Source organism: Mercenaria mercenaria, chromosome 7, assembly GCF_021730395.1.
Source record: "Mercenaria mercenaria strain notata chromosome 7, MADL_Memer_1, whole genome shotgun sequence".
Lineage (NCBI taxonomy): Eukaryota > Metazoa > Mollusca > Bivalvia > Venerida > Veneridae > Mercenaria > Mercenaria mercenaria.
The window spans coordinates 43,165,268-43,189,140 of NC_069367.1; the positions used below are offsets into that span (position 1 = coordinate 43,165,268).

The following is a 23,873-nucleotide window of genomic DNA, read 5'->3' on the forward strand; positions in this document are numbered from 1 at the left end:
CTAGTCTGATTTAGATTAACCCTTTTTTCAACGCAGGTATTAAGTTCTCTATTTGACATAATCAATAAAAACTACTTTTATCATAACCTCTTATCAGAATGTAAACCAGGAAGTGTAATATTTTTTTATCATTTTAATTGGAAGTTTCTTTTTTTAAAAAATGACATGTAATTTTGTTATCCTGTTGCAAGACTTTTATAACTCTTGATGAGTGGTAATGCTAATTTAAATGTTTTTGTTGGATTAGTAAATATAAGAATGTTGTCTACATTGATAAGACTATAAAATTGTCAAAGATCGCGAAAACTTCAGTCTTGACTTGAAAGGCAAATACGTTACAATATCTAGTTGACAAGGACGTAAATGTTAGAACGGAGACAGATACTCTGCAATGTAGTATCGAAGATTGTGCTGTCTTTACACATGAAAAAGTCGTTCTTGCTGACCAAAATAACTGTAAGGTAAAAGTTGTGGACATCCAGAAAAACGTTGTAAATGACGAAATACAGCTAAACTCAAGGCCGTGGGGTTGTGACAGTAGTTTTCCCAACGACCAGAGTTGCAGTAACAGTACAATATCAAAAAGAAATCTTTATGATGATCATGAACAAAATCAACCACTGAAAACCATCCGTAGCATTAATGTTAGAAAAATATCGTTATGGTTAATTTGCCACGAATATAGTCTATTTGTGCTATGCCATGAGCCTTATTCAGTACTGATATTAGATTAACAAGGTAATGTCAAAAGTACAATCACCTGTCTGGTACAGTGCAAAGAAATCCATACGAAATTGCATTCTGTCGGGATCAGAAGCTGCTATATGTAACTGACTGTACAAATAATTCCATAGTAAGTATATCATTGAAAGGTGAGGTACGTGCTGCACTCACGGACAAGGATCTTGGTTTGCCCAGAGGAATGCTGGTATTAGATGATGGATCGTTGTTGTTGTGTTCCAGTGCTAACAAAGTCATTTATAAAGTATCAGGGGACTTGAAACAAAAACAGAAAATTGCAGACAGTGTAGAGTCACCATGCTGTATCGGCTTCAATACAATTGACGATATTAATTTAAATAGACTTCCAACCCAGGTTTAAATGTTTTTGGTTACTAAGTCTTTACAGATTACATGCAACATTTGATTTATGCATTTTATACATGCTATAGTTCTCACAGGGTCTAGTCTGATTTAGATTAACCCTTTTTTTTCAACGCAGGTATTAATTTCTCTATTTGACATAATCAATAAAAACTACTTTTATCATAACCTCTTATCAGAATGTAAACCAGGAAGTGTAATATTTTTTTATCATTTTAATTGGAAGTTTCTTTTTTTAAAAAATGACATGTAATTTTGTTATCCTGTTGCAAGACTTTTATAACTCTTGATGAGTGGTAATGCTAATTTAAATGTTTTTGTTGGATTAGTAAATATAAGAATGTTGTCTACATTGATAAGACTATAATACATAAAAATAAAAATACATAGGTATATGTATGTAAATTTTAACAGAAAAGTCGTTTTGCGTCTGACTATAACTGAAAAAATATATTGTGAGCTTACTTGTATTGTTTCACAAATTTGGCTTTATCCAACCAATATTGCTTTATTACATCCCTCAGGGACTGCATTCAGCATTATGCATTTTTCCATGTAGAGTGCCGTATGGGCGACTGTGCTCTTTGACTGAGGCATTTCCAGTTGAACTTCTGTCCTTATTTTTTACAAAGCTAGGGATTGCTAAGTGCATGACCAGATACTTTCTATCTCATTTAATTATTGTATTCAAGCCAATAGGACAACTATTGTAAAGCTTATATAAAAACCAGTTTAAATTTAGGGTTTGGTATTTGATATATATTGCACTCCGTTGATACTCTGGATTTGAACTCGTTGTACATGTACATTATGTTTATCTTCGTCAAGGTTTACACTGCGGTGTTCAACAAGTGATACTAATAAAGCTATTTGACCTGTGGAAACCCCGAGATTTAAACCAAGGCCATGATATATATGTGATAATGTAAGAGCTTCTATTCTTAAATTGTTTTATCGCATGGAAAGGTGTTTAGATACTATGACTGACAATCAGTATTTAATATGTCATCTTTTAATTATTTATTGCCTTTTTGAACCAAAGAAAAATGTTAAAAATTATCAAGGTTATTTGACTGATAATCATACTATATATCTTTCAAGGGCACAAATGTTCAGGTCAAAGAAAACTGTCTTGCACAGGGTAACATCTCCAAAATTATCCAAAACATTCCAAAACTTCTTTCTAACTACAGTCAAACCTAATCTAGAAGAGACCATGCTAAGTTTTATTTCCAAATTAAGGTTTTTCAGTTTCTTTAAAGCTGTGAATAAATACCATCTGTACATAGAGACCACATTTTGGCTATATGCCGGAAGCAAGGTCTATACAGACACACCTTTGCAAGAGACCATCTTTGAACATACAGGACCTGACTCTTAAAATCACTAGTTTCATTCATTTTCATATTAAACATTTTCAGTTTATTTTAACCTGTGAATAAAGACCATCAACGCATAACTAATTCACTGTTTGGCTTTCCGAGCATGGATTTTGCAGTCAAACATGTGTTTAAGACCACCTATGAACAGAGACCACCTGGCTCTAAAGACTACTTATTAGTCCTCTACTGGTTGAAAACCAGTTTCGGGACTATAGGATTGTGCTTTTCCATCCGTCTTTCCGTCATTCCGTCCCTCTTTCCGTCCGTAATTTCGTTTCGGGTCCATAACTCTGTCATTCATGAAGGAAATTTAAAATTACTTGGCACAAATGTTCTCCATGATAAGACGACGTGCCATGCACAAAATTTGGACCCCTTGCTTAAAGGTCAATGTCACAATTGGAGGTGAAATGTCAACAGGATTTTTTCCTGTCTCGTCCATATCTCTGCTATCCATCACAGGATTTTAATATTATTCAGCACATATGTACCTCAAAATAAGACATGTGTCATGCACAACTTTCAGACCCCTAGCTCAAAGATCAAAGTCACACATGGCAGTCATATGTTTACATGACATGAACAGGGTCTGTTTCGTGTCCGGTCCGTAACTATGTTATTCATTATGGGATTTTAATATTACTTGGCATAAATATTCCTGATGATAAGACGTGTTATGCACAAAACGCAGACACCTAGCTTAAAGGTCAAGGTCACATTTGGAGGTAAAATGTCAACAGATATTTTTACTGTCCGGTCCATAACTCTGTCATCCATCAAGGGATTACAATATTACTTGGCATAAATGTTCCCCATGATGAGATGAGGTGTCATGCGCAACACCCAGAACCCTAGCTTAAAGGTCAATGTCATACTTGGAGATCAAATATCAATAGGAATTTTTCCTGTCTGGTCTCAAGGGGGGTATTCGATCTACTCTTTACCACCAAAACAAAATGGCGGCCAAAACTGAAAATGTGAGTTTTTCTTACTTTTTATCTTTTTTAAGGATTTCTAGACCATAAACACATGGCTATCAACCTGCTCCACTGTTTTTTTCTATCTATCGGTACCTTTAACATTGGAAACAGTGCTGTAGTTTGTCTGGAATGCTGGTCATGGGATTTGAATCGATGGAAAATCCTCCGGTAAACACGGGATAAGGAATAGTACGATTAGCAAAAATGGTCTTTTTTTCCTTATAATTCAAATAATTGTGAGCTATTTTTCTGATTAGAAGAAAAGAATCAATATATATTTCCATCATGGTTAGTCTGGAGCCGATTAAAAGTCGTAATTTTAAATTACACAGTTTGTTTTGTCTGATGGTAAGGAACAGTGTACGAAAATAAGAGGATAAGGTGCAGTTCACTTCTTCAAGCAACTTTTTACTTCGCTCTTTTCAGAGACAATCAAATAAAATTCTATTACAATAATATTTTGGTGATCATTTATAACTATCTCTTGCTAAATGTAGTAAGATTTAAAAGGTATCCGCCTGTCTATCAGACACGTGATGTACTGAAAGCCAAAAGTTCAGCAAGTATTTATTAGTATCCCTCGCCAACATTTAAGTATTTATAATTTCTATTTGGTATTAGCGCCCAAAGTCATTAATAACAAGCAATTGCCTTACAAAAATGTTGAATTATTATTTTTTTTGTCTTAAAAAACCATTAAAAGTTAAACCTACTTAAAATACAATGTGTTTTACTAAAGATAGTGAAAACTCAGCAACACCACTTAACTTGTTTAGGTGTTACTAGTATGCATTCTTTGTAATTTTGCGTTGAAATACATACGTTATGCGACATTTAGGCGCACTAATTCACAATTTTATGGATACAAAGACCAGAAATTATTCGTGATTGAAGATATAACTATGTATACGACTTTTCATAATTATGGTTAACTCTTACATTATAAGTTAACGTTGGCTTAGAGTTATTAAGGAATATTACCTCGCGGGTTCGCTAGTAGATTATTGAACGAACATTTAACTGTAACAAAACATATTTAAAAACGTTGACAAAAGACAAATCGCAAACATAATAAGCTCATAAAATCATAGATGTACGCTTACGATGCCATTAACATATATATTTGGAAGAGCAATTTGAATATTTTATGTGTCCTGCTTGTATCTTAAGCTGCATTACAAAAGTAACGTAAGTATCATTGCACATAGGTATGAGAAAAAAATACATTCAAGTAAGGCTTAATAAGTGGCAAATATGATTGTTATTTACCAACATTATGTATCTTATACCACGAATTTAAGAACATTTAATTATCAAGCTTTTCTTGGAAACATTTATGTCAATACAACAATAACACATATTAAACTTGTCAAAACTGATCAGAAATATGCTGATGGTAACGTATGTATCCCAAATTAACAAATAAATTCATTTTCGGGCATCAAAATTCGTGTTCAAGATTGCCATCAAATTGAAGCCGACCATTGTAAATCAAAAGCACAAATACTTATTTATTCAAATTAATTATTTCTTACGATTGTCAAATTTATTATTCGTATTTTCAAAGGCGGCTTTGATAATCTCGTTCTCTTATAACAAGTGCTTTTGTCACTGAATCCATGAATCACACCACTTTAAGCTGTATATAATGAATGCACAAAGAAAAGTACTTATTCTAATATTAAAAATTAAATATAACCACAAGTCACCGTGTCAGAACTTTTCCAAATAATGAAGAAAAGATATTTTATTTGGAGTACAACCACATTCATGAACCAAGCACCAACAAAAACCAACAATTCTACATATAAAATTTCATTCAGAGTTAACAGTTCTATTAAGTCTGTCTTTACTGTAAAGACTTTTTCAAATATATTAACAGTCTTGTAAAAAATATTTCAAGATATATCACGGTTGGAACAAAACTTTGTGCCCTTTTACTTGCAGATTTTACCTTAACAGTATTAAAGCTAGCTCTTTTACCTTTTAGCTACCAGTTCTACGGCAGCGATTCGTTTTAAGGTATCGATTTTAATAGAAGCGAAAATAAAGTATATAAGGTCGCATACGTTCTAGTAAAAACTACAAACACTATCTTTCGGTTAAGCCTGCGCCCGAACAACCAAAGCCTATTCAACAAACTAGAAACAGACTCTCGATACTCCGAAAGAAACATGGTGCATTTTCGCAGGGAATGTATAATGTCATATTATACATTTCTTGTGAAAAAGTACTGTTTTTTTTTTCCGAAGTCTCGAAGTCCGTTTCTCGTTTTGTTTTTCTTATTTCTCTCCTCCCTTTTCTGTTTGCCAAAGGATTTAATTAGCAGGAGGTAATAGTTTCACTGTCTGATTCTCTCTTTTTAAAGTAGCGCACTGTCTTTAGCCTTCTTACATTCTCGATACACCTTTCAGATTTTAGCCCTTGATGTTACAATAATGTTAACCTGATGTGCAACCCACCACAAGTCAACAGTGAGTTATTATTACTGATATACGCACACACACACCAATAACCTATGTATTGATACATACGTTACCGATCACTGTGCTATGGGTACCACGGGTATGCTGTTTCCATTCATTTTTGTATTCAAAAAAAATGTTAAACATGTATCTTTATGATAAAAACACTATGACATTACGACCAATTCTGTAAACAAACCTTTTTAAACAAGAAATAATATTAAAGCATATATTATCAGATTTTAAAAATAGAATCTGCATGACGTGTTTTAAACAAAAATTAGTGATAAAAACAAAACTTTTTAGCAAATTAAAACGCCTGAGCGTATTATCTTGGAAACCTTGACTTCAAAAAATAAAGAAGCTTCATGTTGTATAAAAAGGACTGTCAGTAATATATCAGGCATGAAAGGATACATACGTTACCATACGTAACGTATGTATCAATAATTTGTACTGTGTTTATGGCGTACTCAATGTGTACAACAACATAATTTTAATGAAACAAAAAATATAATTGTCATATAACACAAATAGGTTTTACTTTAGCTTCCTATTTAAACCGAACTTACCAGCGGAGCCCATTGAACATTTTCAGAAAAAGAAAACACGTCTTCAGGACAATTGTGCGACTTAACCTGTGTGAAATCTGCATCTTACGACGTAGACGATACAAACTGATGACACTGTCAATTAAAACTGAGTGACACTTTCTTGTTTATGTTATTTTAGATAAGACTGGTAACGTTTGTATCGATCACGTATCATTTTGCCATTTCTTATGCCATTAAATTAAGAAGGACATCTGCTTCATAATAGACAAATGATAGATGTATTGAAAATGCATACACTGTTTGTGGCATGAAAAAAACACTCTTAGTTCACATGAACTGCTGTGATTTTCAGTGTCTTAGAATAAAGGTAACGTTTGTATCACAGAAAGTGGAATCTTTACATAAGGAAAGTTTAAGTGAAAAATATATCACTACTAAGTATATCTTGTATCAAATGTTATAACATGTAGTTGAAACAAAACTAAAATACCTTTAAAGACATAAAAACGCTATTCTTTATATGTCAAGCTCATATATTCATAGTAGGATAGATCAATAACCAAAGTATTCCTTCATCGGCGTCGTATCTGTTTTATTGTTTAGGAATCGTAATAACACAAACATACATATTATGATGCAGTTATAAATAATTAGGGAACATGTATAATTTGCATTTACTAAAAAATCCGTCATTAACTACAAAAAAACGGTTCAAGCGTTGTGAATTTTTGTATAAAACTTGCGCATGGCGCCAGTAACGTATGTATCATTTTAAATTGTCTTTTGTACATTTTTGAATTATGGATAATATAAATCCAATTGACCATTAGGTAACAAGTATAAACACATATCATTGGAATTATATTATGTTTAATTGCTTCCGGAGCCTATTTTTAAACAACCACGATAAGAAACACTCGATTGTTCGTCATTTACGACTTTTAACGATAGGAGGGTTTACACTATGGTTCACCTAAAATATTAGTGTAGTTTAACAGCCAGGGTCACGATTCAGACCTCTTTAATTATTACATGGTAGAGAAATGTCAATTGGTTATCTCAGAAACGATGAGAGAAAACTGTAAAATCCGTTTGAAAAAATTGCACTGCACCTTATCCTCTAATTTTCGCACACTGTTCCTTACCATCGGACAAAAATTGTGTGGTTTTGTTTTGAAAATACGAACTGTGATCTGCTCAAAACCAACAGTATTAGATAAGTATGTGTTAATATTCCTTCAAATCAGAAAAATAGCTTACAACCTGCGGTATATTAGGTAAAAAGACCATTTTTGCAAGTCGCACTATTCCTTATCCCGTGTTTACCGGAGAATTTTCCATCGATTCGAATTTCATGACCAGCATTCCAGACAAATTAAAGTGCTGTTTCCAAAGTGAAAGGTACCGGTAGATGGAGAAAACAGTGGAGCAGGTTGATAGACATGTGTTATTGTCTAGATATCCTTGAAAAAGCAAAAAAGTAAGAAAAACTCACATTTTCAGTTTTGGCCGCCATTTTTTTTTCCATGGTAAGAAGTAGATCGAATAACCCCCTTGTGGTCTATAACCTTGTCATGCAAAACAGGATTTAAATATCAGTCGGCACAATTATTTCTCTGGATGAGAAATGTGCCATGCGCGAAATCCAGGCCCTTAGCTGAAAGGTCAAGGTTGCACTCGGAAGTCAAATGTCAAATGGGCTTTTTTTCCTGTCCAGTCTGTAACTCAAAAATCCTTGAAGGGATTTTGATATTACTTGGCAGAAACGTTCACAACCATGAGGCAGAGTGTCATGCGCAAGAAGCATGTCCGTAGATCTAATGTCAGGGTCACACTTAGAGGTCAAAGGTCAAATACAAGAATGACTTTGTCCGGAGCATTTCTTTTTCATGCCTTTCAGTAGGGGACTTTGTACTGCATGGCAACTTCATTCACTTCTTTCATTTCTGAGTTAATGTTACCCTGTGCACTAAGACCACCTGTACATAAAGACATATTTATTTCTTTTCAAAGCTTGGTAAGTTAAGTCAAACCAATCCTAGAGACCACAGATGAACTGGGAATATCTGAATATGAAGACTACTAGAATAATTGCCGTATTTAAAAAGAAATATTGTTCGCATCCTTTCAGGTAGTGCAAAGTACCATTATCAAAATATTGTTAAGTTAGACCCTCATACTAAACAAAATAGTGGAAAAGGTGTTTAGACACATACTCTTACTTGTGTGTGTTACTATGTTTACCATGTCCAAAAGATCAAAAGAAAATTGCTGCAACCATGCAATAAAATTAAATTTAAACAACTTGTGCTTTCCAGCATTGTTAAGAGTTTGATGTTGAAGGTCACTAATTTAAATCCTTCTTTGTTTTTTCATATACAAACGACAACTTCAGGTTGCATTTACGTATCTTTAAAGAACATCACTTTTTCATACACCAATTTTTTATGAAAGTTTTATCATAAATTAACGAAAGAAATGAAAAGAAAATATGGGGTTGAATAGTGCCTGGTGAAAAGCCAGTCAGTTGTAGCCTGCTACCCTAAAAATTGGGTATATTTGCTCTTGACAGCACAATAAACCCAGAATTTCGGTTTCAATCTGCAAAACTTGCCATATATGGGATGTATAAACATGAAAACCGTCTCGTTTCATGCAGAATGTATTCTAGCAGTGGAAAAGTGTTATTAAAGCACTCTTTCTAAACGAATTTGCGCATAAAATTCGGAAAATTAGGATGTTTACTTCGGACTTCTTTCGACTACACCATGGAATCAGATTTTCGAACAGAATTACTGACCTTATTTCTACAGAAACTACTATTTATATCGACAAAATTAATGTCGTGTCTTTGTAGAATTTGCTCATCCTCAAAGGATGTTGATATAATTGTCGAAATACTATTTTTGTACAATTGTTAACTGATATTATTGTAGAGATTTGTTAAAAAAGATTATATCCCAAAATTTAAAAAAAATCACTTTCGTCCCAATAGATAGTAAATTCATATGATAGTTTGTAAAAGATACATAAGTTCCGTCAGCTTAGTAATCTGCAAACGGAAGACTAGTAAATTGAAAATAAAATGCTTTCTTTTGAAAATATCAGTTGTTTATATTAATGTACTATAATATATTTCACAGGATAGACCAATGATCGGTCTAAATTAACATGGCAGTATCGGGGCGGAAAGCAGCCGACTTCCGGGGCTCAGTATCAAGGGGGTCGGCAGAGGAATTTGACCATTGCTGTGAGCCATGTCTTACAGAAGGACAGCATATCGAAGCATTTCGTTACTGCGTCGACTGTCAGGAATATCTGTGCAAGAATTGTGTTCGATATCACCAAAAGACCAAGGTTCTAAAACATCACCAGCTGATAGAAAAAGATAAAGTAGACAGTCAAAAACCTGTGGCCAGTTCTTCAGATACAAGCACTGAAAAGTGTTCCACTCAAACAGAGGAACTAGTCAAGTTTTTCTGCCCAGAGCATGAAGTTCTTGGCTGTAGCGATTGTATGACCATGGATCATAGAACATGTAAACTTGACTATATACCTGACAAATGTAAAGATGTGGGAAACAGTCAGGAATACAGAGAAACTATGAAAACCCTTGAGAAGAAACTCAATCATCTAGATTTTATCATGAAGAAAGCTACAGCTAAAGAAAAGGAGATCGACATTTGTCATGATAAGGTACTTCGAGAAATTGTAAAGTTTCGAAAAGAAATAAACGACCATCTAGATACGCTACAAAAGAAAATAGAGACATTCAGGAGCAAAAAGATATCCGAGGATAAGCAGAAGATCCAGACTGTCTTTTCCAGCTGTAGCAAAATTTCTACAGATATCAAGCAATTACAATCTAGTTTGCACATTAGCAAACTGGCAAAGGAAAATCATAAGCTATTTATAGCTCTGAAACAAGCAAGAACGAAACTGCAGTTAGACGAAGTAAAAGAAGCTGAAGCAATCTTAGAGAGGTCAGATATACATTATACATTTGAACGCAATAAATATTTTAACAATATTTTGTCAGAGCAAGATATTGGGAAATTGTCAAAGATCGCGAAAACTTCAGTCTTGACTGGAAAGGCAAATACGTTACAATATCTAGTTGACAAGGACGTAAATGTTAGAACGGAGACAGATACTCTGCAATGTAGTATCGAAGATTGTGCTGTCTTTTCACATGAAAAAGTCGTTCTTTCTGACCAAAATAACTGTAAGGTAAAAGTTGTGGACATCCAGAAAAACGTTGTAAATGACGAAATACAGCTAAACTCAGGGCCGTGGGGTGTGACAGTAGTTTCCAACGACCAGATTGCAGTAACAGTACCATATCAAAAAGCAATCTTTATGATGATCATGACAAAAATCAACCAACTGAAAACCATCCGTAGCATTAATGTTAGAAAATATCGTTATGGTATAATTTGCCACGAATATAGTCTATTTGTGCTATGCCATGAGCCTTATTCAGTACTGATATTAGATTTACAAGGTAATGTCAAAAGTACAATTCACCTGTCTGGTACAGTGCAAATAATTCCATACGAAATTGCATTCTGTCGGGATCAGAAGCTGCTATATGTAACTGACTGTACAAATAATTCCATAGTAAGTATATCATTGAAAGGTGAGGTACGTGCTGCACTCACGGACAAGGATCTTGGTTTGCCCAGAGGAATGCTGGTATTAGATGATGGATCGTTGCTGTTGTGTTCCAGTGCTAACAAAGTCATTTATAAAGTATCAGGGAACTTGAAACAAAAACAGAAAATTGCAGACAGTGTAGAGTCACCATGCTGTATCGGCTTCAATAAAAACAGAAATGAAGTCTTATTGGGGTGCTCAAACTGTGATGTACTGAAGAGGTTCCTTGTTTCACATAACTGTTAGATAGTATTTTGAATTGAGAAGTAAACGAGCACGTCAAACTAGCACTGTAATCTATGTAAAGGGACATCAAGTGTGGTACTCTGATCACATTGTATTATGAACGATGATTTGCATATCACTTCGAATGCAAAATGTTATACAAAATGATATACATTCAGATATTATTCGTACTCGTTATATTTGTTCATTTATAAGACGGAATGGATTAAAGAGAATTAAAAATCATAAATCTCGAGTTACGAGAATAAATGACGTGTTGTCATATTTATAAAATTACAAATTATTCCCTACAAGGCAGAGAATGAACCGTACAATTTAATTTAGATGGTAAACGTAGTTTTAATTCGAATACTTTGATAGACAGGTGTTGTGATGATATGTAAAATAATATAAAACTTCTTCCTATATGTATATCGGGTCATGATTCCATTTGTAGAAAACAAACCCCGTCTGCAAGGAATTGTTACTCATAAGGGGGGTACGTCTTCCCTGCGTTTTATTTATTCTCAGATAATGAGGATGATGATCAATTAAATGTGATGAAAGTATGATTAGACTTTCATCCAAAATTTAACAATATATTGAAGTAAATCTATCTAAATGATAACTGATCTAAATATTGCATCACGCCTTTGGCTAATTATTACGACTTGTTTTGACAAAAGTGATTGGTTACATTAGCATAGAACTCAAATTTAAAAGTTTGAAACATGTCTAAATTTAACTGAAATATTGACAGTGCAGGCAAAAGATGTATCTCTACAGGTATACTTTTTAAAAGGACACAACAGATAATTATTGTTTTAACAGATGGCAACGTGTATACAATATCAAAATTCTTACATTATGTTAACTTAACCCTTATCATGCTGGACATGACTGATTCTGTCTTTGCGACCAGTGCAGATCATGATCAGCCTGCACATCCGTTCAGTCTGATCATGTTCTGCACTGTTCGCCATTCAGTCAATATATTTTTGGCATGCACCCCTTTTAACAGTTAATGGTACTGTCCAAATTGAAAGATGGACAAGTTCATTATAGAAATTTAGCAGGGTAAGGGTTAAGTACAATTTTGTTAATATGGTGTAACAAATGTATCTACATTCGTTTTATATGTTAAGCATTGCACTGCGTGACCAACGTAGTAGGAGCGTTTCGCATATTTCACAGACTACGAATGATGTTTTTATGACTAAGTAATCAGATATCAAATATTATTTTGATGCTATTATGTTACAAAATGCAATATTTTCTTAATGAAATGTATTCGTCTCATCGTTTTGTGTTTTTATGCAAACTGTCAGGAACTTGGTAAATTTCTTGACATGCCGTCCGCGGTCCCCTATCACCGCCGCCCCCCCCCCCCCCCCCCCCCCCCCCCCCCCCAAAAAAAAAAAATAAATAAATAAAAATTTTGCAGGTTCGGTTTGAAAAGCCAAATTTATCATTTAACATAATCAAATTAAAGATATTTGCCACAATGCGTGTTGTAATATATTGGATGATATGTACACGTCATTATATATTGTTTATAACTTTTGCAAGTAAACAAAGCGCATGGTTGCTTCAGTGATAAAAGATTATGTCTCATTGTTAATATTGAATATTTAATACTTTTTCAAATTGCTTTAGACAGACGAGTAAAGTGCATTGTATTGATTCCTTTCCAAAATAATTACTTGTACCTAAATTAATTTTATTTGAGTGTACATATTATATATGATTCGCCTGTCTGGTTGTTCCCTTCGAAATATAAATTATTGTGCTTTGAATGACAAAAAAAAAAAAGAAAACAGACATTTACAAAATAATGTAACGGCGTTAATTTACTTTAAAATAGTTTTTATATATCATCTTGCAAGAGGGCAGTTCATATTTGGTTCAACAAAAGTTTGGTTATTCCTGTCCGTCACTAATCTGTAAACCGGAAACGTGGATATTTTCGAAAGACTCTACGTAATTATAAGCCTGGCAATCATTGTTTCAAAGTAATCCTGACCTGGAAGTATGGGGGTGTCAAGTAACCGACCACTTAAACTTAGTATTATTAGGCTCGGCAAAGGACTTCGACCATAGCTGTGATTCCTGTCTTACTGAAGGTCAGCAGGTATACTGCGTAATATAAGAATCTTTCACTGGTTGAAGGTGCAGATGGAATATCTGGCTCGAAGGTAACTGTAAAGGTGGTAACGAGGCTCTGAATGTCGTGTCTGACACTGAAGAGTGTTTTACACACAAAACATGAAGTACTTTGCTGCACTGATTGTATCACAATGTGCCATAGAAAAACATGTCCTCCACCATCATAAGCTGGAAAGTCGCCATATAACCAATAATTGTGTCGCTGTGATGCTAAGTCCAACAAAAAGGACATGTATCCTTGACTATTTACCTGATATATCTAAAACAAAATAGACTAAACGAGAAAACATTCGGCAGAATTAAACAGATGGAATTTAGAGAGGGGATCTGAGGTTATGGAGCATGTATATCACAGAAACTGCCAAAAGCCAAAGTTAAAAAAACATGCACCATATCCTACAAAACAGTAAGCTAAATGGTAAATTCTATAACACAAACTGCAGGCAGACGAATTTAATGAAGCATGACAGAAAACAGATGCTCCAAGACATAATACTTAGATAGCGGCTTCAGAATCTGGTGCAAAAGTCCGCAGCATTTGACAGTAACGTAGTTTAGGCATATGAGCCTTCTTTTCAGCATTGTCCTCCATTTAAAGTTGTATTTTCAATTCTGAGACTAACTATAGTATACCCTAGTTTTTGATTAACACCAGAATAACGCTCTGTTTTATCCTGCAAACATGGTAATAGGTGGTAGTTGCCAGCGTTGGATGCTAATTGGCAAGGGTCAAAATCTTAAAATAAAGGTAAGACTAAAAACTGAAGACAATGTTTAACTTCTAAATACTATTGTGGATATACTGCTATGGTGCTGTAAAATTGACACAAAGCAATTTTTTCTGTGAAACTGAAATTTGATATTAAATCTGTAGATTTATGGGAAATAATCGAATATCTTTAATTTTGAAAGATGTCTTTTGCAGGAATTAAGACCAGATTAAACTCCGGAATGGTTATGTAAATATTTGAACATGTTTTCCTTAGCGAAGTTTTACCATTTAATGCCCAGTGAAAAACAGTCTTAAAGTAAGAAAACATCAGGTAATGTAATTCACCTTTAAGTGTTTTCCCTACAGCAACAATGTTTTTAAGTCATTTAAATATGTAACCGGTCACCGTGGCCCAGTGGTTAAGGCGTCCGCCTCGGGATCGGGAGGTCGAAGGTTCGAGCCCCATGGGGAGCGTTCGTCCGGGGGATGTTTGTCATGGGACTCATTCCGAAATGGCCGGTTCGTGAGCCGCGAGCTAGTTAAATGAATGGTTACCGACTTCTATCCGCCTGGCGCCTGGCAAAGTGGTAGAAGTTGGGAGGTAATTGGTACGCACAATAAAAGATGTCTCATAAGTCAAATTGGCTGGCCCTTTCAATAGGGGTTATACTATAATAAACAAGACCTATACCTTTTTATCTTTTATGTACTAATTATTGTATTTTGTCACGTACTGCATTTGTTATTTGTATTGACCATAACGTGTTGGAAAGTTGTCATTAGAAGCCAAAAGATAAAGTACTTTTTTCTCTTTTAACATGGAGTGTACACACTGTAATAATTGTCGTTTTGTACAGAAGTTCTTCGCGAGAAACTTCTCTATAAACAAATATGAATTATATGGTTTTCGAACTGTTCTTTTTTATGTTTTCTTGTCCAGTGTACAAATTGTCAAAAGATGTGCATAAATATGTCTGTATCTTTAACAATTTCAAGCGCGTAATATGATTGCGCTATTGAATGACTTTATGTTATGAAGTAGAAATATTCGAGAATGCTTTTACCTTTTGAGACAACCAAACTTAAGTACATTGGTGTATTAATTATGAAAATATATGAGGGACTATATCAATCCCAATATAGGTCGATGCCGTAGGTCCATAACACGTCAGCAAGAGGGGCATGTTCTCGCAATGATAATGTAGCAACGGCAAGCTTATATTCTAAAAGTCGTCTGATTCTGAAATAACCCTTACCCTGCTAAATGTCTATAATGAACTTGTCCATATTTCAATTTGGACAGTATCATTAACTGTTAAAAGGGATGCTTACCAAAAAGATACTGACTGAATGGCGAACAGCGCAGATCTTGATCAGACTGCACGGATTGTAACAAGACATTGTCAGTGTGCTGTACTAGAGACTAGAACCGTGATGTATGACAAGCGGAGCTTTTCGAACTCTGCGTTGGACTTCCCTTCTAATCAAGATTAGGGAAAATGATTCGATGGCCGACTTTAAAAATCTGCTAAAAACCAATTAGTTTTCAGAACACGTCTCCGACTAAGAATTGGGCAGATATAACGCACTGAAAGATTTATAAATAAAATACTGTTTCATAGTTTCAACCTGCAGCCAGATTGTATCACTCTATTGCTGGCTGCTTAATACGGGTTTGGCTGTAGAAAGGGGACATAACTCATGAAATATCTGAGCTAGTCAAGTATGCCTACGGGCAGAATGTCGAGCCCGCCAGCTGTCAATTGTGACCTTGACCTTAGACCTAGAGACCTGGTTCTTGCGCATGACACTCCGCTCATAATGGTGCACATTCATGCCAAATCCCACCATGCATGAAGAAGAAATGCTCCGGACAAACTTCAATTTAACATTTGACCTTCATCTGTGACCTTGACCTTTGAGACAGGAACATGGGGTTTGCGCATGACAGGTCTTCTTATTGAGGTTAACATGCATGCCAAATATTAACAAGATTGGTCAATGCACGTCAACGTTATGGTCCGGACAAAATCGGACGGACGCACGCTAGAACGCACATACACCGAACCGCCAAAGGTGGCGACTTTATCGAGCTCATGAGTTGGGTGATGATGTGGAACAACTATTTTATGTTTAAATCAAATCCATTCTGTAATAATAACAGGAATAGGGTGAAAGTGCATCAAAACTTGATTCATGGAATACTAGTGTTAGAGCAATGACCCTTGTGTCATGATAAAGGCGAGGATGACAAGAATTATTTTATGTTTAAAAGCAAATCCATCAAGACTTCAGTAATAACAGAAATAAAGTGAAAATGCATCAAACTTTAACCATATTATAGACACCAAAACAACGGTGAGTAGGATAGCTCTTAGTATACTTAGTATAGTGGAGTGGGGCTAAAATGGAATGTAAATCCATGTTCAATGTACAGATATGGACAGGGTATGGATAAGGGAATGTATTTTGGTGTATCCAAATGTTCAAGCAGTGACTGTTTTTTAATACTGAAATTGACTTCAGCAAAATATCATTAAAATCTGAGAAGATCCTTCGGAATCATAAAACACGACCCAGCAAAATAAAAGCAGACTCGGTATGATCTAGTCTGTTCATGAGAGGTTATGAAATATGCAATACCCCTAAAGCACTGGCTAAACTGAAATCTATTATAGACAAGAGCTGTCACAGGAGACATTAAGTAATAACAGAGATAGAGATAAAGTGTATCAAAACATTACATAAGTATAAAAGGGACATAATTCATGGAAAATTTCTGCAACAGTAATGCACAATGTGACATATCATGTGACTAATAATGTGTATTATCCAAGTTAAGTTTGAATCAAATCCATTTAGTAATACTGAGACTGAGCAAAAGAGCATCAAAACTTGAACCTGAAATTCTAAGTAAAAAGAGAACATTACTCAAACATATTGGTGCTAGTATTATGGACCTCGTGTCATATTGTGTGGGTATTGTTTTGGAACAACCACTTTAAGCTTAAATCAAATTCATTCAGTAACAAGATATATGGTTAAAAAGTATCAAAACTGAACTTTTGCCATATGATATGGAACAACCATCTTAAGTTTGAATCAAACACAATTGGCAATAATAGGGATGGTAAGAGTGAAAGTTCATCAAAACTTTAATAACCTGAAATTTTAAGTAAAAAGGGGACATTATTCATAAACATTGGTTCCAGAGTTATGGACCTTGTGTCAAATGATTTGAGTGATGATTTGGATTACCTATTTTAAGTTTGAATCAAATCCAATTTAGTAATACTGCGAGTGCACCAAAATGTTTACCTGAAATTCAAAGTAAAAGGGGAAAATTCATTAAATATTGGTGCGAGAGTTATGCCCCTTATACATATGATGTGTGTGATTATGAGGAATAATTATTTTTAAGTTTGAAACAAATCCTTCTAGTAATTACAAAGCTAAAGAGAAAGTGCATCAAAACTTTAACCAAGCTGCGGATGCAGGACGCCGATGCCACCGCTGACGCCGGGTCGAGTAGGACAGCTCACAATACCTCGTATAGTTGAGCTAAATAATTGAATGTGCAGGACCAGAAAATATGACAACATAGAGTCAAAAGCGATTGGTAACCCTTACTGACCGGAATCAGATAGGAAAACATGCTGTACTACGGTTAAAACTGCCACTATTGGGAATAATGAATAATTCTGAAAACATATATTCTTGTATATTTTTTCATTCATTTTCGTTTATATTTGAGTTTTTATAGTATCTTCTCTCATAAAAGCATACAGAGAAAATGTTACACAATCAATACACAGTAAAACAGCACATGTTCCAACATAGTCCATTGCATAGATTCAACATAATCCATGGCATATGTTCCAATATAATCCATGGCATATGTTCTAACATAATCCATGGCATAGATTCAACATAATCCATGGCATATGTTCCAACATAATCCATGGCATATGTTCCAACATAATCCATGGCATAGATTCCAACATGATCCATGGCATATGTTCCAAAATAATAAACGAAGTAGGAACAACTTTATATTTCAAATAAACGAAGTAATAAACAATCTTAAAATGTTTCATACTACATGAAAAGAACATATATCTCCCTCAATGTTAACGTTCTGCTTTGACGATATTATATAGGATATTATTCAGGGTTTTTTTTGGATTTTTTTTTTTTTTTTTTTTTTTGTTTTTTTTTTTTTGTTAGTGAGATCAGAAGTCATTGTAATTCCTACATAAAATATCAAAATCGATTCAAATATATGTCCATATTTGGCAATAAAACAAGCATGTCTTCATTTTTACCTAGCAATTTTTGACATTTTAATTAAAATGCTGCCGAGTTGTAGAGCGCCCGTTTCCAGTGCGGGTATAGCAGATTTGTTTTCTGGAGGCGTGAAAATGAAAACTGTCTATGTTTCTTATTTCTTTTGAAATGCCAATGCAGTTATCTGCAAAAACTCTCTGAAGTCTGCTGGAGAAGAAATTTTTATTTCACCGTCATCAATGGATATTTCGAGGAAGCCGAATTTACGACTTTGTCCATTTTCAAGCAGTCCCGTAACGTGAAGAGTATCTTTTTCCGGAACAATGGCGATGGGAATTTCCATCACGTTTTCGTACTTCTTTTTGATTTCTCCATCTCTTGTCATAGCTATAAACGAGGATGCTTGTCTGTCAGATATGTAAAGTGTATCTGTTTTTCCGTGATAAGCAATATAAGCTGGTTGCTTAAATAACGCTACACCAAATTCGTCAGATGATATGTCCTGTTTTACACTACCATTCAGATCAAGACGTAATACCTTTGCTGGTCTGGAACAAGTAACGAACATATCGTTTTCAGCACATATAATCCCTTCACAGCGAGAATCAACCACGATATCTTGCTTTTCACTTATTCTGTTCTCGTCCAAAAAGTTATCAGATACATACAGTATCTTGATTTTCTTTTCATTTGGCATCGTAACAGCAATACGGTTCTCTGCTACAGTGGTAATGTCCCATGGCCTAGATGTTAATTTCATCTCAATTAATTCACTTTTTTCTACGAGACAGATGCAGTTTTGAACATGATCAAGAACCATGATGCTGGCTTCTGAAAGTGGTAACCATTTACGAAAACCGTATTCCAAATAATTTTCGTAAAAACTTTGAGGAGGCTCAGATGGGTTGTCTATGTCTTGAACAAATAATTCACCAAGCGAATCCACATTTTGCATCAGATTGATGAGTATTTGATTTGGAATGAACCGATATTTCTTTATTTCTTTTTTAATTTCCATTTGTCTTAATGCGTCTTCTAAATCTTTGTGCTGCTTGCTTGCTTTGTTTGCGGCTATAAAGAGCTGACTATGCAGATTTGCTTCTTCCAGAAATTGGATATCGTTTTGTAGATCTCCAAGTTCCCCTTTTGCTCTTTTTGCCGTTTCTTCGCCTTCATTCATCTTCAAACGAACTCCATTCTGCAAGTCTTCTGATTCTCTTACCATCTGATTCCTTAAAGAATCAATTTTCTTATTTAATTCCTTTTGAAATTTGTCGATGCTTGAAACTGCTTCTTCGTTAGATTTCTCGTTTATGTTTATTTTTAATTTTGCCTCTTTAATTTGTTTACCAATCCTTTCTCCTGCCTCTGTTAATTTCATGCATAGCTCTTTGTATGAAGCAGATTCTTTAATTTTGTCTGCTTTTTCGACAACGGTGCAGATGTCGGTACAATTTCGATGCTCCTGAAATATGCACAAAGTGCAGGCAACGATATCATGAGTGTCACAGTAATAATTTAGTGTTTCACCCTGATGGTTAATACAGTGCTCAGATAAAGTCACTGACACCTTTCTTTTTGGCATTTCATTTTTATCCAATAGTCTGTGATGACGCACTGGTCGTGGAAGACGGTGACCTCTGAAACAGTCACCACACAGGTAGTCCTGACAATCAATACAAAATCCCTCTGCTTGTTTTGTAACACCTTCATCAAAACAGTTGTCACAGCCTTGCGTATTTCTAGATTTTCTTGCCGAAAATTTATATTCGTTGAATATTAATTTCCCTTTCACACTGTCAGCCATGTTTGCGTTTATCAGTGATATTTGAGATAAGTGATCATTTAAACAGTCCTGACCCGGGTAGAATAGAAGACAATAGTACAAAGTTATATATAGATACAATCAGTAGCGTAGATTATGAGGTTTCAAGATAAGCGTTATGTTGGTCTTCAGTTTGCAGTTTGCAAAGTTATCAAAACGGAAGTTGTACCCCATCTATTAAAATCTTATACCCCAGTCGCACATACGGCGCGGATAGCTACGTCTAGCCACGGATAGAAACGTTGTAATCCGTATCGATCCGTACCTGCACCGTACCTTAAAGTAGTAATCCGTATCAATCCGTACCAATCCGTACGACTCAGGTACGGATCGATACGGATTACTACGTTTCTATCCGTAGTTAGACATAGCTATCCGCGCCGTATGTGTGACTTGGGTATTAAATAACACACCAAAATCATCAATTTTGCACTTTTTTGGACAGCCTGCAATAATCTCGTTGCAGGAACAATGTCAATTTAATAGGTCCTACCGAACTACATAATATTAATGGAATGTCGGCCTAGCCATTTCGTTTTTTCACAAAATAGCAAAACTGTACCCGAGTGTCACTCAACAAGCATGGAACTCTTCAATGATTTGAATTTCCTGAGATTCATAATTGAATCCAAGATCTATTGTTGTTAAAAATATTTTGCAAGTTTGTATCAAACCAAACCATAAATGAAGTCTCTATATGGCTGCAAAAGCCAAAAAAAGCAAATGTTGGTCCTTTAAGGGGCCACAACTCTGAGACCCACGTTGTGATCTGGCCAGTTTTCGAAAGGGACCGAAATATTATGCCAATAAAAGCTGTGCGCAAGTGATCGCAAAATGTGGTCTCTATCGTGTTCACAATAAATTGACGGACGACGGACGATCACAAATATACAACTTGTCACTACGTGACAGGTGAGCTTAAAAGCACACTCGGTATGGTCTAGTCTGTTCATGAGAGGTAATGAAATATGCAATACCCCTCACACCCTCTAGCACTGGCTAAGCTGAAATCTATTATAGACAAGCGTTGTCACAGGAGACAGCGCGCTCAACTATTTTGATGCTGGATAGTGAAACTGGGCACATCTGTGGAAGCTGGAGTTGTCACTGGAGTGTTTAATGATTCAAATGTGGATGAAAATATTGGACAACAGCTTAAGTCTGTGTCAAAAGTATTAAGTAATAATAATGATAAAGTGTATCAAAACATTAAATAATTATAAGAGGGACATAATTCATGGAAAATTTCTGCAAGAGTAATGCACAGTGTGTCATATCATGTGACTAATAATTCGTAATATCTAAGTTTGAATCAAATCTATTTAGTAATAACTGAGACTGAGCAAAAGAGCATCAAAACTTGAACTTGAACCTGAAATTCTAAGTTAACAGGGGGCATAAACTCATAACATGCCAGCATGATGGACCTCGTGTCATATGGTGTGGGTAATGGTGTGGAACAACCACTTTAAGCTTGATTCAAATCCATTCAGTAACAACAGAGTGAACACGAGCTGTCACAGGAGACAGCGTGCTCGACTATTACGATGCTGGATAGTGAAACTGGGCATATTTGATGAAGCTGGAGGTGTCACTGGAGTGTTGAATGACTCCAATGTGGATGAAGATATTGGACAATAGCTTGTGTCTGTGTCAAAATTATTAAGTAATAAGAGAGATAAGGATAAAGTGTATCACAACATTAAATAAGTATAATTCTAAGCAAAAAGGGGGCATAATTCATGAAATATTAGTGCAAAAGTGATGCACCTTGTGTCACGTTGAATCAAATCCATTATGTAATAACGGAGATATAGTGAAAATGCATCAAAATCAACCTTTAATTCTAAGGAAAAGGGGGCATAATTCATGAAAAATTGGTGCCAGAGTTATGGACCTTGCGTCATATGATGTGGGTGATAAGGTAGAACAACTATTTTCAGTTTGAATCAAATCCATTCATTAACAACTGAGATATAGTGAACGTGCATCAAAACTTTAACCTGAAATTATAAGTAAAAAGAGGGGATAATTCATGAAATGCTGGTGCAAGAGTTATGGCCCTTGTGTCATATGAAGTGAGTGATGATGTTGAACAACTATTTTAAGTTTTAATCAAATCCATTTAGTAATAACTGAGATAGAGTTAAAGTGCATTAAAACTTTACCCCGAAATTCTAAGTAAAAGGGGTGCTAATTCATTTAATATTCGTACAAGAGTTATGGACCTTGTGTCATATGATGTGGGAGATGATGTGAAACAACTACTTTAAGTCAAATCCATTTAGTAATACCTGAGATAAAGTGAAAGTGCACCAAAACTTTAACCTGAAATTTTAAATAAAAAGGGGGATAATTCATGAAATACTGGTGCAAGAGTTATGGCTCTTGTGTCATATGATGTGAGTGATGTTGAACAACTATTTTCAGTTTTAATCAAATGCATTAAGTAATAACCGAGATAAAGTGAAAGTGCACCAAAACTTTAACCTGAAATTCTAAGTAAAAGGGGGGATAATTCATGATATAATGGTGCCAGAGTTATGATCCTTGTGCCATTTGATTTGGGTGATGATGAGGAACAACTATTTTAAGTTTGAAGTAAATCCATCAAGTAATAACAAAGATAAAGAGAAAGTGCATCAAAACTTTAACCCGAAATTCTAAGTAAAAGGGGGGCTAATTCATTTAATATTCGTACAAGAGTTATGGACCTTGTGTCATATGATGTGGGAGATGATGTGAAACAACTACTTTAAGTTAGAATCAAATCCATTTAGTAATACCTGAGATAAAGTGAAAGTGCACCAAAACTTTAACCTGAAATTTTAAATAAAAAGGGGGGATAATTCACGAAATACTGGTGCAAGAGTTATGGCTCTTGTGTCATATGATGTGAGTGATGTTGAACAACTATTTTCAGTTTGAATCAAATGCATTAAGTAACAAGCAAATTCGATGAATTGGTATCCCCCGCCGAAAGGGTTTGTGGTGAGGAATGGCAAAACAATATATCAGGCAAAAAGTTAAGGATGTTACTTTAGAGGCAAATAATTTCATTAGTCAAAATCAATTTAACAGAAAATTGGTGGTGGTGGGGGGGGGGGGGGGGTGACTGGGTGAGGGTAGAAAACATCACATGTTGATCAAGGTTTGAAAAAAAAGTAATAAAAAGGAATGAAAAAAAAATATTCTTTTTTTTTTTGGGGGGGGGGGGGGGGGGGGGGGGGGGGGGGGGGGGGGGGGGGGGGGGGGGGGAGGGGATGACCAAGGCAAGGTGGTGACCAGGTGTGGGTACACAACTTCACATGTTTATAATAAATGTTCATGAAAAAAGAATGAAAGAAGTTTAATGAAGTTCTACCAGCTTGTTACTGAGAAATGGCTTCAGACATGGATTTTTCATTAAATCAAGGGCAATAACTCCAAGGGAAATTGACCAATCAAAAAAAAACTTGACGGGCATCATCGCAGTATATTGGTGCATCTTTATTTCAAGTTGTATGAAATTCTACCT

At 35.1% G+C, this 23,873-nt stretch overlaps 2 protein-coding genes across 2 annotated transcripts; one reads left to right on the plus strand and one right to left on the minus strand.

Moving 5' to 3' along the window:
• The first annotated feature begins 9,656 nt into the window (after nucleotides 1-9,656).
• Nucleotides 9,657-11,387, plus strand: LOC123555439 (E3 ubiquitin-protein ligase TRIM33-like). Its single transcript, XM_053547149.1, has 2 exons — nucleotides 9,657-10,314; nucleotides 11,107-11,387. The coding sequence occupies exons 1-2, from the start codon at nucleotides 9,657-9,659 to the stop codon at nucleotides 11,385-11,387; spliced, it is 939 nt and encodes a 312-aa protein (XP_053403124.1).
• A 7,298-nt stretch (nucleotides 11,388-18,685) lies between these two features.
• Nucleotides 18,686-20,338, minus strand: LOC123555882 (E3 ubiquitin-protein ligase TRIM36-like). Its single transcript, XM_045346471.2, has one exon. It carries the CDS (start codon nucleotides 20,336-20,338, stop codon nucleotides 18,686-18,688), a length of 1,653 nt encoding a protein of 550 aa, XP_045202406.2.
• Nucleotides 20,339-23,873: the final 3,535 nt, after the last annotated feature.